General features: G+C 46.6%; 1 protein-coding gene across 5 annotated transcripts in view; it reads right to left on the bottom strand.

Moving 5' to 3' along the window:
- Positions 1-353: 353 nt before the first annotated feature.
- Positions 354-14148, bottom strand: part of LOC120612736 (nesprin-2-like) — a 54311-nt gene continuing 40516 nt past the window's right edge. For 2 of the 5 annotated variants that reach the window (XM_039875204.1, XM_039875207.1), the window contains 13 exons: positions 13367-13504; positions 12525-12719; positions 11118-11400; positions 10525-10593; positions 9488-9627; positions 7536-7656; positions 6608-6810; positions 5365-5565; positions 4363-4491; positions 3097-3288; positions 2246-2332; positions 1720-1769; positions 354-1448 (listed from right to left, as the gene is read on the bottom strand). In XM_039875204.1, coding sequence (XP_039731138.1) covers positions 1226-1448; positions 1720-1769; positions 2246-2332; positions 3097-3288; positions 4363-4491; positions 5365-5565; positions 6608-6810; positions 7536-7656; positions 9488-9627; positions 10525-10593; positions 11118-11400; positions 12525-12719; positions 13367-13504 — 2031 coding nt within the window. In that variant the 3' untranslated portion in view covers positions 354-1225. The remainder of the gene's footprint in view (positions 1449-1719; positions 1770-2245; positions 2333-3096; positions 3289-4362; positions 4492-5364; positions 5566-6607; positions 6811-7535; positions 7657-9487; positions 9628-10524; positions 10594-11117; positions 11401-12524; positions 12720-13366; positions 13505-14148) is intronic. The other 3 variants (XM_039875205.1, XM_039875206.1, XM_039875208.1) reach the window with 3 other exon arrangements.

Below are 14148 nucleotides of genomic sequence, written 5' to 3'. Positions count from 1 at the left end.
CTGTATGCAAAGCAGGTGACTTTGCCAGTAATGTTTGTTCAACATTATCCGTTAGCTCTGGAGAGAGCTGGGAATAGAAAAATCTGGGTTAAACAATCTTTCCCTTTACGTCCACCTTCCACACCAGGCTGCCCTCACTGCTCCCTATAGCACTGGTGGGTCACACACGGGTAATTCCCACCTATAAAGGTTGTGGGTTTCTCATAAAAGTTATTCTCTACCAAATTAAATAAGTAGAATGTAAAGACTAGCTTAGAATTTAAATCCAATCCCCTAAATATTTTTAAAATTTTTGTTCTCTGGAAGATTACACATATTTAGCTACTTTTAAATATAACCCAGTACAACAAAAGTATAGCAATTTTTTGTTTTAATGGGAAACATCTGAGTTGTACATATGACAAACAGCTTCAGGCATCTGTATCAACACCCCACTCTGGCCAGTTAAAAACCTGAAGCATCACTTTAGCTATGAAAAGTCTTATAAAATTAACTTACAAAAATGTCCTTATCAAGTACGTAGTTTGGCATTTACTGTACATGAGTCAAAAGCTCGAGCTAAAATCTGATTTTCTTAAAAAAATCAAAGTTTACATTATTCATACAGATTCAGCATTGTTAAAAATATGCACAAATAACCACATCCATGCAATATGATTTCTTAAAAAATTTAAAGCAATATAAAAGAGCAGACCTAAATACTGAACAGAACATTTTGGTTTATAACCTGTAGCTCAAGATTGGAATAAAAGTCTAAACATTTAAAATATGATTGCTTTAATCAATCAGCCAAGGGTGCATGTGAGTTTCTGAACCATTTCTAAGGCGGAATCTGCTTGCTTGTTTCTAGAATATATACTATGTGATGAACACTACTGTTCATTAACCATATTAGCTACATTTTAATAATGTTGTTCTACAAATAAATCAGAATTCACAAAGTGCTTGGCTCTTCAGGAAACTGTAGTTTCCAAAGATCCTAAAACCAGCCAACTAGCTCTGCCAAACTGTCCTGGGCAATGACTGCCCAGGTTCCCTGCCCTGGGAGAATATCGTATGAAAGCTGCCCTGGGTCCCGAGAGAGCCCTCTGGCCCAGCTCTGAGGGAGGTGTCCTAGCAGGTCCCTGGACCGTGCCAGTGCTGGCAGTCACAGGTCGCTCTGGGGCCATGAGGCAGGCACCCGTAAACAGGCTGGTGAGTGGTGCTGCCAGCCGGGCCGAGCCCTCTAAGTGGGGGGTGGCCCATTGGTGTACCTCAGCATGGGGTAGAAGGACCTTGCGAAGTTGTTGGCCTGAGTGCAGCTGTAGTCCTCTTCGGAGGAGGGCAGCAGGCAGGCCAGCAGCAGCAGCAGCAGGAGCAGCAGCTGGAGGGGCAGCGCCGCCCTGATCACCCGGGAGAGGAAGGAGCGCTGTGGCCTCGAGCTGCCTGGGTCTGCAGAGCCAGGCGCCCTGTTGACGGGAGGGAGAGAGCTGATCAGGAGGTTCCAGAGGCAAAACCCAGTCACATGACCTCAACCCCTGCTTACATAAGAAAGACATCCAGGACTTGAGAGTAAAATGGGGCCCATAGCTGGGGTTCAGTTTTGGAAAAGAAGCCCAGACCTTTCCAGAGGAAAGAAAATGGGTTTTTTAGAAAGCCCCCGATAGTGGCATTGGCAAGTCCGGTGAGACAAGTGTGGAGAACGGGGGACTCGGAGCTGTGACTGCAGTGCCCTGTTACCTGCTGTCGGTCTTATTCTCGCCTTTTGTTGTCCTCTCTGCTCCAACCTGCTGGATAAAAGTGAGTTGAAGACAGGTTAGTTCTGTCAATAATAAAAACACCTTTCCTTCTTAAACTGCACACTTGCCTTACTGTCAGCTTCCTGACAAGCTTGTGAGACGAGAGCAATACATTTGGGGTTAAACTCTATGAGGTAGGAAATAATTGAGTTTGTTAAACTATCATGAGTTTCACATTCCAGTTTGTTGATCTGTTAATGGGGAGATCAGGAAGCCTGCAAATGATGCTCTAACGTCTCCCTATCTTTTATAACCTACTCTCTGGTCTCAAGAGAAGCTGATTAGAAGACAGCATAAGTTAGGTCTTTAAAAGTATATTTAAAATTTAATCTGGGGTGTAAGATAGGTTGAAGCAAATCTATGCAGTCATGAATTATCCAGTGGGGCCTCGGAGTCCCAAGTTCCTATCATCACAGTAACTTTTTGAAATAACCTGCGTGGTTCTCACAGCAGAAAGAGGCTCTCACCTTCGCGTGGGAAGCTGGCACGGATGCTGCTGGAGGCTGGTCTCCAGCATCTACCTCATCCAAGCCGGGCAGAGATGGGTCTGGGCTCTGAAATCCACAACCCAGGGGTTCAGTTTATAAAACAGGCTCAATAACGTGCAAAAACGTGCTTCATGCAGACTCTTCACTGCACCGCCCTGCCCGCCCCCAGCTCAGACCTTTCCTGAAGAGGGGGCTCTTCTATTGCTCTCACTCCCAACTCCACCAGGACTTTTTCAGACAAAAGGGAACGTAAACAAGGTAAGGCCGACCTCTTACATTAAAACCCCCTAGCGCACACTGAGGGAGACTGAGTTCAGCAGGAGGAAGAGGGACAGAAACAGCTGACAGCTCGCTGGAAGTGCTGATGTGATCCTGAGGCCATCAAGACGACACAGTCTTGGCCGCACAAGAGGAAATGTGTACTTTGGAACAGAAAGGCTGTGGTTAGGGTGTCCCTTTGTTCTGAGTTGGAACACATTTTAAAGAGCAGAAAGTAGACAAATGAGTGGTCAGCAGAGTGTCACGTGAGAAGTGGAGGCTCGAGTCTGTTTGGCATGAAGGCAAGGCAGAAAGGATAGAAGGATTAGAGTTGTTTTTCATAACCCAGCCATAACGGGAAGGTACTCTGGTTATCGTCTTCTTACAAATGATACAGCAGCTTCAGAGATCTTATGCACCTTTCAAAGCCACACAGCCAGAAAAGGGTATGACTCGAGATGCCACTTTGATGGCACGCTTGCGGCCTCCCTCCCACAGCAAGGCTGCAACACTGCTTTCCTGTCTCCATCTGCTATGACATCTTTATATTTAGGAGCCACAAGGAGACTCACCTGGCTGCCCTGCAAAGACGTTAAGTCTTGGGACACTTGCTCAAGTAACTGTTTGAGTTTCTTCTCAATAACGTGTACCTTCTCTTCAGCCTCAATATAGTCTTCTCCGTGCCCCTTGATAAGAAGGCTATCTGAAATCTCTTGTAAGGAGTTTACTTGAGGCTGACGATCCAGTAGGTCCTTTTCCAGTTGCTAAAAACAAAGAAGTGTGTGAAATAGTTAAGCGAAGCACAGAGTGTGGCCGGATGAGGCTCTCTCAGTGCCAGGAAAGTTCCAGGGTAAACGATGGGTGGTGCTCCACTCCAGAACCTTCCACTTCTCACACCTGCCTGTGTCCTCAAGCCTAACATCATTTAGATAGCAAGAATTTTCTAATTCTCATCCTGGAGACAACTGTGATGCTGGAGGAGTTAAGGAGAAAGAAGAGAGAAGACAAAGCCCTTATATGCTGATGACGGGAAGTCAAGGGAAAATCTAAAGTGCATAAATTGAGGAAAAAACAGCTTAGGCATACTACTTAGAAACAGAGGTATCCGGCAACTCCACTTTTATCTGTGAGCGTCTTTATCGTGCTGTCCAACACGGCAGCCAGTAGACAACATGCGGCTATTTAAATTAAAATAAATCGGTTTCAATCCCAAGAGCCCATTTCGACTGCCTGATAGCTACCTGTGCTGGTAGCTGCCACCCTAGACAGTGCAGACAGAACATTTCCGTCATCACAGGAAAATTCTATGGGGCAGTGCTGTCTGGAGACTGGAGCTTTACAAAGGTTTCAGTATAAACCTCTATGTTTTTTTAAGCAAATATAAAATTAAACCACATATAAATATATGGATAAAAATGTCACCTTGAATGTGAAGTCTCATGTTGGCTTGTTAAATAAATATGTGGAAACACAACTACTCTCCAAGAAATAAGACTTTTCTATAGTGAATATAGAAAACGCATACAGCTCATCATGGCTGCAGATTATTCCCCCAAATGAGCCACATTTACAAGGGAAATAAACAACTTCGAATAGCTTTAAGTTTCTCAGGATATTGCTAAACACCTTCGTTCCCAGTTCCCAAGTCTTGATGACTTTCTGCTCTGGGCCGTGGGTCATCTGCTTCAGGACCACGAAGGGATGGTCAGTAGACACCCATTGGAACATGAAGGCAGAACACCGCTCTGGCACTGCTGTTCCCAGACACGAGGTGAGGCTGAGTACTGACCTCCTGAGAGAGGCCGTGGAGGTACAGAAACACTTAGGAAGAAACTTACCATTAGTTCTTCCCGACGTTCCAGGAGCACCTGGGAGTCTGCCTTTGGGTCGGTGACATGAGCCTTCTGCCTCCGGCTCTCGGCGCTCGCTAGCCACAGTAGCAGATTTTGACTCAACTGGTGGAAGTCCTTAAAAAATAACACATCATAGCACTGACCTTTCGTAAAACTAAGGAGGAAGGTGTGCTTGCTGTTTCCTGTCCGTCAGAGTCATTTGTTCTCCTTGCCTTATCCAGTGAATAAAAGGGCCCAAAACAAGGAACAAGAGAAGCAGAGGAGGAGAGTACACCTGGCACAGCCCCAGGAGCAGGATGAATTTTGCCCAGTGAAAGAAAGGCGGGGCTTCAGAATGTCCCACTTGACAGTACAGAGGAAGACCACACAAATTTGACAAGTTTGCTGGGTTTAATGGACTCAGGGAGACATGCATGTGGGTGGGCTTGCTGGTGGCTCATGTTCCTCAAGATGGGGTCAGAGCTAACATGGGCTGAGCACTTACTATGTGTCAGGCGCTGGACTCATTACATGCATGCAGTCATAGAAAGAACCCTGTGAGGTAGGCACTCGAATTATTTCCATTTTTCGGAGGAGTAAACTTAGGTCTAGAAGGTTCAGTGATTTGCCAAAAGTCAAACAGCTCCTAAGGCTAGGTTAAACTGCTCCTTGTTCCAGGGTCAGGTCTCTTAATCATTCTGTTAGTCAGCCTTCCTGGCAAAAGGACAGAGATGGGGCAGTGCCGAATCGGCACTTCTGACCCACTGGAATGCTTGCTGGCACCCTTACACCAGGAGCGGGCAACAGCCCAGGAGACGCAGGGCAAGCATTAGGCCCGACAGCGGGTAGGCCTCTGGAAACGAATGGCAAAGCACATGTTTGCTAACACAAGCCATATCTGGCTGCACCAAAGCGGCCCAACGATGCTAAAAATATCTGCTGCCCCCACCCACGTGGGCCTGGCTGGGCCCGGGACTGGGTCTCGGGTGCCAGCTGCGGGCGGTGTACCTGGCACTGCATGAGCGACTGCCGTAAGCTCTCTCTCCAGCTCTGCACCGCGCCCTGCGCCGCGTCCCAGTGCAGCCTCAGCTGGCCGACTCTCTCCTGGAGCTCTTTGGACTCGGTGCTCCCGGTCTGCACAAATTCCTTGCTGCTCACGTTGACAGAGACCACTAACGCCTTGTAGGTGTCAAAGGCCTTTAGTATCTCCTACCGCAGAAGAGGAGATTGGGTGAGGTACTCTGAAGATAGTGACGTGGGGTTCATTTTGAACCTCAGCAGGGAACGGATCTTCCAAGCACTTCTCCAAGCTATGGCCACAGAAACAAGAGCAACCTCGCCTGTGACTGGTTAGGAAGCGTCAGGTGAGGGAGCTGCCTTACAAGGTCAGTGAACTTGGCCGGCCGGGCTGAGAGAGCAGAGGCCTGTCTCCCGGCCGGCCAACTCAACCAGACCCCGCTGATCTGGTTGGCTTAATAACAATCCTGAACCAGATTAAAAGCCTTCCAGAGAAAGTACACGTAGTTATCATGTACACGTAAGTATCATGGAGTATTATTACTCCTTAGGATGAATGGTTACCCCTGATATGATAATGTACAAGTAAAACAAGAGTACAAATATGAAGACTGCCTGAGTCTCCCCAGTCCCCTGCCCAGGGTCCTTTTAGGAGTGCAGGCTCATGCTCAGGGCCTCTCAAAGTTCAGGGCCTAAACTGCCCTACCTGCTGCCTGGACAGGCATTCCAGAGGAACAGGGCTGACTGTAGGTGACAAATCCTAACTGTAGTAGAGTAACCAGATCAAGCCACGGAATTCATCAGTAGGTGAGCTGATCCTCCTCTCCCCACCCTCAACTCTACACCACCAGACTGGACTGTGTACAGTTGGGGAAGGTGTTTTAAGCTGCCTCTCAGTAGCCACTAGCACCTCCAAAACAGCAGTGCCTGCAGGTGCCTCTGAAGTCAGATCTCTCCAGCTCTGGGCATCTGAGCTGTCCGCCTCCGCCCCGCCAAGGCCGCCCGCCCCCCGCCCCCCGCACTGCGCTGGGAACATTCGAAGATGCTCTTCTGAATGAAACAAAGATCTGCATCGTGTCCTTGCCAGTTACAGAAGTGAGATGGAAAAGGCTGATGGCCACTACACACCATCTGCAAGTTGCCACCTACCCCACTAGCAGAGCTGGTCTGGCTGTTCAGCACAGCAAGCGTTTGCACGCACGGCTGACCCCTCTGCCACTCGGCCCTGACTCACCTTCAGCCTCTTCACTCTGAGTTCCATTTCCTGGATATTGGAGGGAGGCTTTGCCATCTTTAACGTTTCTAGCTCTGCTTCAGTTTTTTTCAGCCAGGTGGTGATGTCGCTGATATCAGAGTTCAGCTGCTGCAAGTTTTGTTTTATTCTGAGTTTCTTGTGAAGTTCTTGTGCTTGAACCAGCTCCCATCTGTCAAAGGCACCTGGAATAAAAAGCCGCCAATAAAAAGAAGCGATCACGTAAACAGATTTCTCTGCCTCTGGCTAATTCAGGGTCAGGGTGATAAGACCTGTAGAGGATGCTCCTTGCCAGAGGCTCAGCATTTGGGAGTCATCGCTTCCCCCAGAGAGTGGAATGGCACGTTTCCCTCGCTCTGCTTCAAAGCCGGGGCCACCACACTCCCACCAAGGAGGCGGGAGCGGGGTAGGAGACCCCCAACACGCTGCCTGCTAATATGTGTAACATGGTCCGAGTTTAGCATTTCAGTTCGTGCTGTTTTCAGGGCGCTTTTCCCTTTGGCCCATGAATAATCAGATTAGTGCTCTCAGCTTAACCTTACACTTAGCTGAGTAATTACTTTTATAAACATTGAACTGGGCTCATGAGGAAAAACACCTGACACAACTCTGATCATCTTCATGTCTGATCTTTACATACATGTGAAGTCATTAAAACATGCACTTCATCATCTGAGACTCATTTTGTCAATATTTAAAGAATAGTTTTGAAAATAAAGTGGACAGCCTAGGAATTTGTTCATAAATACAAGTCAGCTGATTCTAAAATAACATTGGCTGCCGTTGGATAAGTAGCAATTTTGGTGAATTATACAGTTGGTTAATTCCTAATGTTCTGTCGAGCAATGACTTAAATTCCCGACTAACCCAAAATACACACTCTACCCCTCTTAACAACAGCCCGATTTACCTGTACCTGGCTGTTGCCCGGTGACGGCGGCCAGTCCTTCGTCCTCCTGCTGTGGGCTGCCATTCAGGACTCTTGGGCCTTCTTTGCCACCATCGGTGCCTGGAGATAATGGCAGCTTTACCTAGAATGAGCCAATTTTTACATTACCTATAAATCTGAAAGGCTGTCTGAAGAGTATCTTGGTTCATGTTACACAGAGAAGAGACGAAGATATGAGAGCCCTTTTCTTCCAAAGGTAACTTGCTGGTCCCAGATCTGCTGCAGCACATGGGAAGCATTCATGAGCAAGCAGGGCTGATGGCGGACGTAAGGCCTCAGCAAAGGCCCAGGGAGGGGAAAGCAGTGAGATGTCAATATTAGGAATAAAATGGCCTGATTTAACTGGAGGGTTCCTTACATTCCCTCAAAGGAACCATGCGAAAAGAGGTAAAACAGTTGTTGAGCTTCATAGGCTATTAAGTTGTGTCAGCGCTTTTATACTTGCATGGTGTTTTACAAAATTTTAGTTCTCTCTCCCAGTCACTTTGTAGAGCTAGTGGGCATTACTGTCACCAGGAATTGGAAACACAGAGGACAAATCTGCCTCCTAGGGTCATTCATTACCAAGCATTGATCTTTCGCTGCACATACTGACTCTTCTGTTATCTATCACAGAGCTGATTGGGCTATTATCTCAGGCCTTTCCAAAAATAAATGTATCCTTTTTAGAAAAGCCAGGCTGGCTTTGGATTGTATCCATATGGCCTACTGTGTGGAATGAAAAAAACCCTTCAGATTTGTGGTGACGTGCCTGGTTTCAGACACCAAAAAAAGGGTCGAGCTTTTGAAACTGGCCAGGTAGGAACACAAACAGTCACCAGGAGAGGCCAAACCACATAGCCCTGGATGTAGAACACAGATGAGATGATGGGGTCTCTTTCCCCCAAGATTGTCAGGTCTTATTCTGTACCACAGAGACAGATTAAAAATGACACCTGCTTGCTAAGCAAGAGGAAGTTTCTGAATTGGGCATGGACAGTCTATTATCAAATGTCGCGGGTCTGACCAGGTATAGCCAGAATCTTTTCCAGTTATCTAGTAATATTCACTCCTAAACACAGGGCACTTTGAGGACTACTGCAGTGATGCTTATATTGCTTCTGGTTTCTCTAAGAGATGACACTAAAAATACACAAGACATTTTGATTGCAACTCGCTTGTCACTCTCTTGTACTGAGAATGCTCGGGGGCCAACATTAAATCCTAGGCTGGCTAATCCCCAACAGCTGCATAGCCAGAGGCACGCAAGGACGGATGCTGCCCGAGGAAAATGTAGCTAAGAAGGAACAGTCACTGTTATAAATAACAACAATAACAACTAACCACATACATAGCATATAATAATAACAGCCACTTCTGAGAACCTTCTCCATACCTTCCTACACACTGATCATAAAACAAGTCAGGTACGTTTATCCTCGGGTGAGGAAGACTTAGAGAGGCAGGGCAAAGTGCTTACGGCTCTAGAGCAATTCACTGGTAGGGCTAGGAGTCAAACCCAAGTCTACCATAGCACACAAATCATTCTGGACATGAAGTCATAATTTTTTGAATGCAGAGTGTGGTCAAGAGGTAAACATAACAAAGCTTCTGGAGCTCAAGAGCAGCTCAGGAAAGCTTGCATTTTGCTTCTCCATTATTTGCATGGATAACTGACTCAACAGTAATAATCACTGTTGTATCTCGTCCACACACACAAAAACGGCTTTTGGCCAGAAATCTGTCTTTAGTCATTTTTGCCAGGGTTCTAGTGAAGTATGTACAGCTCAGTAGAAATACTGACACCATGGGAAAACCAACTTGAAATGTGCCTAGGGAGTGGGCACACACAGTATACATCAAAATCTCTCTCTAGAAAAATTTAAACTGTTACTCATGCACTTGGGTTATACTCCCAGTGGGTCAAGACTTACACAGGCTGGTTTATAAGGGGTGCTGGAATCTGAGGGGATGGGTGGTGCATTCCTATCCCCTCCCATTTGTTTGTAGCGATGCTTGGGGCAGGAAGGACTGTCAGGAACATGCCAAGAGTGACCCTCGGAAATGGATTTACCTGAAACAAAAAATAGCAAGTGACGGTCCATTCTCTCCAACCCAAGAATTCATGTTTAGTTACACAGAAAAGGTCATGGGTAACATGGCATCAGGTTACAGTATGAGTTCTGCAGCTTTCCTTGCAAAGCATGCACATTTGCAAAATGTCAGTATGTTCCAGAAGGGAATGAAATGAGAGTCATGCAACTGAGCAACACTGGGCCTTCGCTAGATGGGTTCACGATGGAGCACAACATATGATTTGCTGCTGGACAAATGACGTTTCAGAGCCGGGATTTCTAGTGGTGGGGACACTGGCAGTGAACTGTGTCTGGGGGCCAAGAGGACCGAAGGCCTGTCAGAAGTGAGGGGAAGAGAGAACAGCAGGACGGACTTAGGGACCAAAGGGCTGCTCACTGCAGATGGGATGGGGCAGGGAATAAAGAGTAGAGCTGCAAGTCAAGGAAAGAAGGTTTCTTCTCCTGTGGAATTGCAACAACAGTACCTCTGCCCCCACCTACCCACTCACCTCACCCACCCTCTCGCCAGGAAATCATCGTAAGCAAGGAAATAGTTCCAAACCAAGCCACCGTGAAGAAAGCTTGGCCCATGCCAAAGGACTTGAGTTAGAGGGGAAATAAAAATGTAAAAAAGCAGGATAAAAAAATTCCCTTCTGCACAAGCCTGAGGGGGAGGAGAGGGAAGGCATTGAGACTGCTCTGGTCCGGGCGGGGTTTTGTAAGGAGCACGCAGGTATGTGTGAGTATGGCAGCATAAATACACCATGACACAAAGACCAAGGTGCATGGTGTCCACAGAAGGCAGAGGTCAGACATGGCATGGGAGCGAGGTTTAGGATGCAGTGTGCGCCACAGGATGCTGCCAGGTTGAGACACATGCACGGGCAGGGGCCTACCAGAAGACGCTTTCAAAGTTTTTGTGGTCATTTTAAGATATGCCTCAGGATTTTCAGGGATTTCTACATCTGAAAAAGAATAATGTCATTTTCCTCACTGCAGGCGTCTGTAGATGAATGCCCAAGTATTAAAGTTAAAACAGTAGAAACATTGTCAGCTGGAAGGAGAAAAGTAACTATCCTTTTTCTGTTTTATTAAAAAGCTTTAAAAACCCAGAAGGAGTTTTTCAACCAACTCCTGTCTGAAGCAGTGGTTGGGGAGGGGAAGTGCATAGAAAGAATGGAAACAATCTACTGATACTCTGCAAAACTCAAACGAAAAGTTCACTGATAAGCCAGAGCCATAAGTTGAATAGCCTTACTGTCCCAATGTGAATTTCGTTTTTTTCCCTTTCATCCCACCTGTAATAGGAGCGAGCCAACTCTCAGGTGAGTCCTAAGAGGGCAGGACAGAATACAAGAAGCCACGGGAAGTCTGGGTTAGCCATAAACTGGACTCTTGATCATCAAGAGTTGGCCATGTTGCTAAGGTGCTAAAAACAGAGCCAAATGGGTCAATTTCAAGGGCTCTGGAAGCCTAGGCCGTCCGTTACCTGAGAGCGCACTGTAGTATGGACCCTCCTCGTCGTCTTCGTGAGAGGAGGAGCCCCCCACATCGCCCGTGTGATCCCACTCCAGGGGGATGGAGTCCACGCTGACAGGGGTCTCACAGCCTGACCGCTCGGGCCCCGGTGCCGGAGGCACCAGATGACAAAGGGACTGAGGAGACGAGGGCTCCTCCATCTCTCTCCTTTTACGCCAAGAGTCAGTCTGGATCTCTCTGGGGTCTTCCATGTCCGTTTCATTCTCAGAGGCCTCCTTTTCATCTTCCAAGCCCTAAAATGAGAGTGTCCGGTTTTCAGAATTAACCAAATCATAGGCTGTTGCAGTTGTGAGAAGCATCAGAAGTCTGCCTGTCCAACAGCTCCTGAAAGTGGACACTATCAACATTTCTGAAGAAGCTTTAAAAAGAATCAGGTTCTCAGGCCTTGTTTGTGGTCATTCCAATTTAGACTATTTAGTGTAGGGCCTAGAATCCATATTTACCAAAATGCTACCTTCTTTTCTAGGAAAAATCTTAAATTCGATAATCTAAACAACTTTATCTGGAAGATAAGGAAATGGAGGCCAAAGTTTCATTGATGGTTAATGGTAGGTTCCTCCAAGAATCAGAAAATTAAATCTTTTTAAGGCCATTAGAATGTTCTGAATAAGAGTCACATGTTCAAGGACCATAGGTATCGAGTTTTTTCTTTCTTATCCCTAATCTTATTGTTCAGAATACAGAATCTTATCCTCCTTGTGCTATAATGACTAAGGAAAATGACTATAAATTACTATATTTTAAAATGAGGGTAATGCAGATGATTTTTCAGGCTGTGTGTGATACAGAAATTATGTTTGAGGTTGGCCAGTCGGAGACACAAGAAAAGGTGGTCAGCTGTATCAGTCAATGGTCATCATCAAAGTTTCTGGCATACAAAAGCAGTGAACTTTGAATAATGGCCTGAACTCCACCTTAATTTCCCCAAAGCCTCCTTTATCAAGGGAAACATCACGGCTGCTTTCAAAAGCTGGTGCTCTGGGCACTTCAATGGTGAGAACAAAGCACCAGAAAGGCACAGATATTAAAAGCTCCCAGATGTTAAGATGGAAGAAAATGCCAGTGTATCCCCAAGACAATGCTGTAAGCAACACCAGAACAGTTATCAACGTACTCTCGGGGTGCTGACACAGGCCAGAAAAGCCCTGCACTGAGGAGCTCGGGGAAAACATGCCACAGGGGCAAGAACTTTCAGAAGGGCCATCCTTTCCACTGGGACATGGGACCTTCCGAGTAACTGTGGCTCTATATTCACAAGAGCGGACGTAAAATTTCCAACAGAGCTTTTTAATCATACGTTTGGTCAAACATCAAGTCTGAGGGGCCGGATGCCCTCTGCGGGCGGCCTTCTCCTCACCGGAGCGTGGGAGGTGAGCCGCTGGTGGAATCGGGAGACCCTGCCAAACACTTCCTGGCAGTACCGGTGGAGTTCCTCCAACTCGTCCTCAATCAGCACAGCATCTAGGGGCTCGCTCTTCTGAATCAGCTGCTCCCCAAACACAATGAGCTGATCAATCTTGTTGGTGTTTAATGTAATTTCCTGTTGGAAACCCTATTTAGGATATAAAACAGGATTTCAGAGAAAGGAAATTTCTCCAAAGATTCAGACAATGTCTGTTTCTGATAACGAGGCCACAGAAAAAGCATCCAAATATCATTACTGTTTCGTTGCTCCACCTAGCACTCTAGCTTCATCAATTTTTAACAAGGTGACAAAATTTAATATATATTTATTTGATAATTTAAAACGATTATACATATTTTTTTCCTCCCCCTTCCCAAGAAGGGAATAATGTGAGATTAAAATGTAATGCAGATTATCTGTAACAGTGAGAGAGGAGAAGGTATCTGTTCTTGGCCCCACTCCTGATAGATTTTTCCTCCTGTTATACCTCAACAAGTTGTACTCAGACCCGAGTGCTGGAGAAACAGCATCTTACAAACTTCTGTTTGGAACCTAAAGAGTGTTCTCCCCTTGATTATAAACGACAAAGAGAAAAAAGGGCCCCGTTCCAAAAACCCGTGGCTGCAAGGAACAGTATCCTTGCCCGTGATAACCCAGCTGTACACAGGTGGGTGCAGCCTGGCTGCTTTAACGATTCTGGAATCTGCTCTCAGGGTATCAGGTGACATCTGTACTTGGCCAGCTCTCCTCTGCAGAGGTGCATTATTTCAAGAGGAGTTAAGGAAGCGGCTTACGTTCAGCTGGCGCATCTTGTCGTCGGCGTCGCTCTCGGAGAAGTGCTCCACGTTGGTCAGCTGCAGGTCCATCTCTGTGAGCCACACCAGAATGCTCTCCCTGGTCCCCTCAAATTCCTCCCTTTGATTGGTGAAATGCTGCAAAAGGGGAGAAGGGACCACATTTGTGCTGATGGCTGGGTGAGAGTTCAGGCAGACAGCAAGGTCACTGCAGGCTGAACGGGTTCCTGGAATACTCACAGAGAAATTTGCCTTTGGGTACTACAACGGGAAGGGGACACAACGAGGCATTCAGGGACCAGCATGGGGTCAGGAGCCCGGGGTCTGGCCCTGGCTGTGTGATACCAAACAAGTTCCTCAACTTCTGTGAGTCTCGGTGTCTTCTCTGGGAAATGAGAGTCTAGGGATGGTGACTATATCTCTAAGGTCCTTTCAGCATTTGAAATTCTACAATTCTCTAGTCTAAGTCAATGATTTCCCCAAAGTCCAGGCCAGGAAACCCCTCAGAGTCCACGCCAGGCACCTTGCCTATTTTTACCCATTAGCCATCATTAGAAGCTTTTGATTGACAGAAGGATTTAGTAAGCTTCAAGATGGAAAAGTACTGATCTCAAGGTTGAGCCTGGCTTAGTGCCCCAAATGCGTTCACTGATGTAATTCTGAGTGTGTTTCTTCAGAGAAAGAAGACCCAGAGGAGGAGATTCGTCACTCCCAATTAAGGATGCCTCTCAGGTAAGAACCACCTCAGAGAAGGGCAGCAGATTCTCAGACAAATGTAGCAT

Source organism: Pteropus medius, unplaced genomic scaffold (genome assembly GCF_902729225.1).
Source record: "Pteropus medius unplaced genomic scaffold, Ma_sr-lr_union100, whole genome shotgun sequence".
In the NCBI taxonomy this organism is placed as follows: domain Eukaryota; kingdom Metazoa; phylum Chordata; class Mammalia; order Chiroptera; family Pteropodidae; genus Pteropus; species Pteropus medius.
This window is presented reverse-complemented; position numbering and strand designations above follow the sequence as displayed.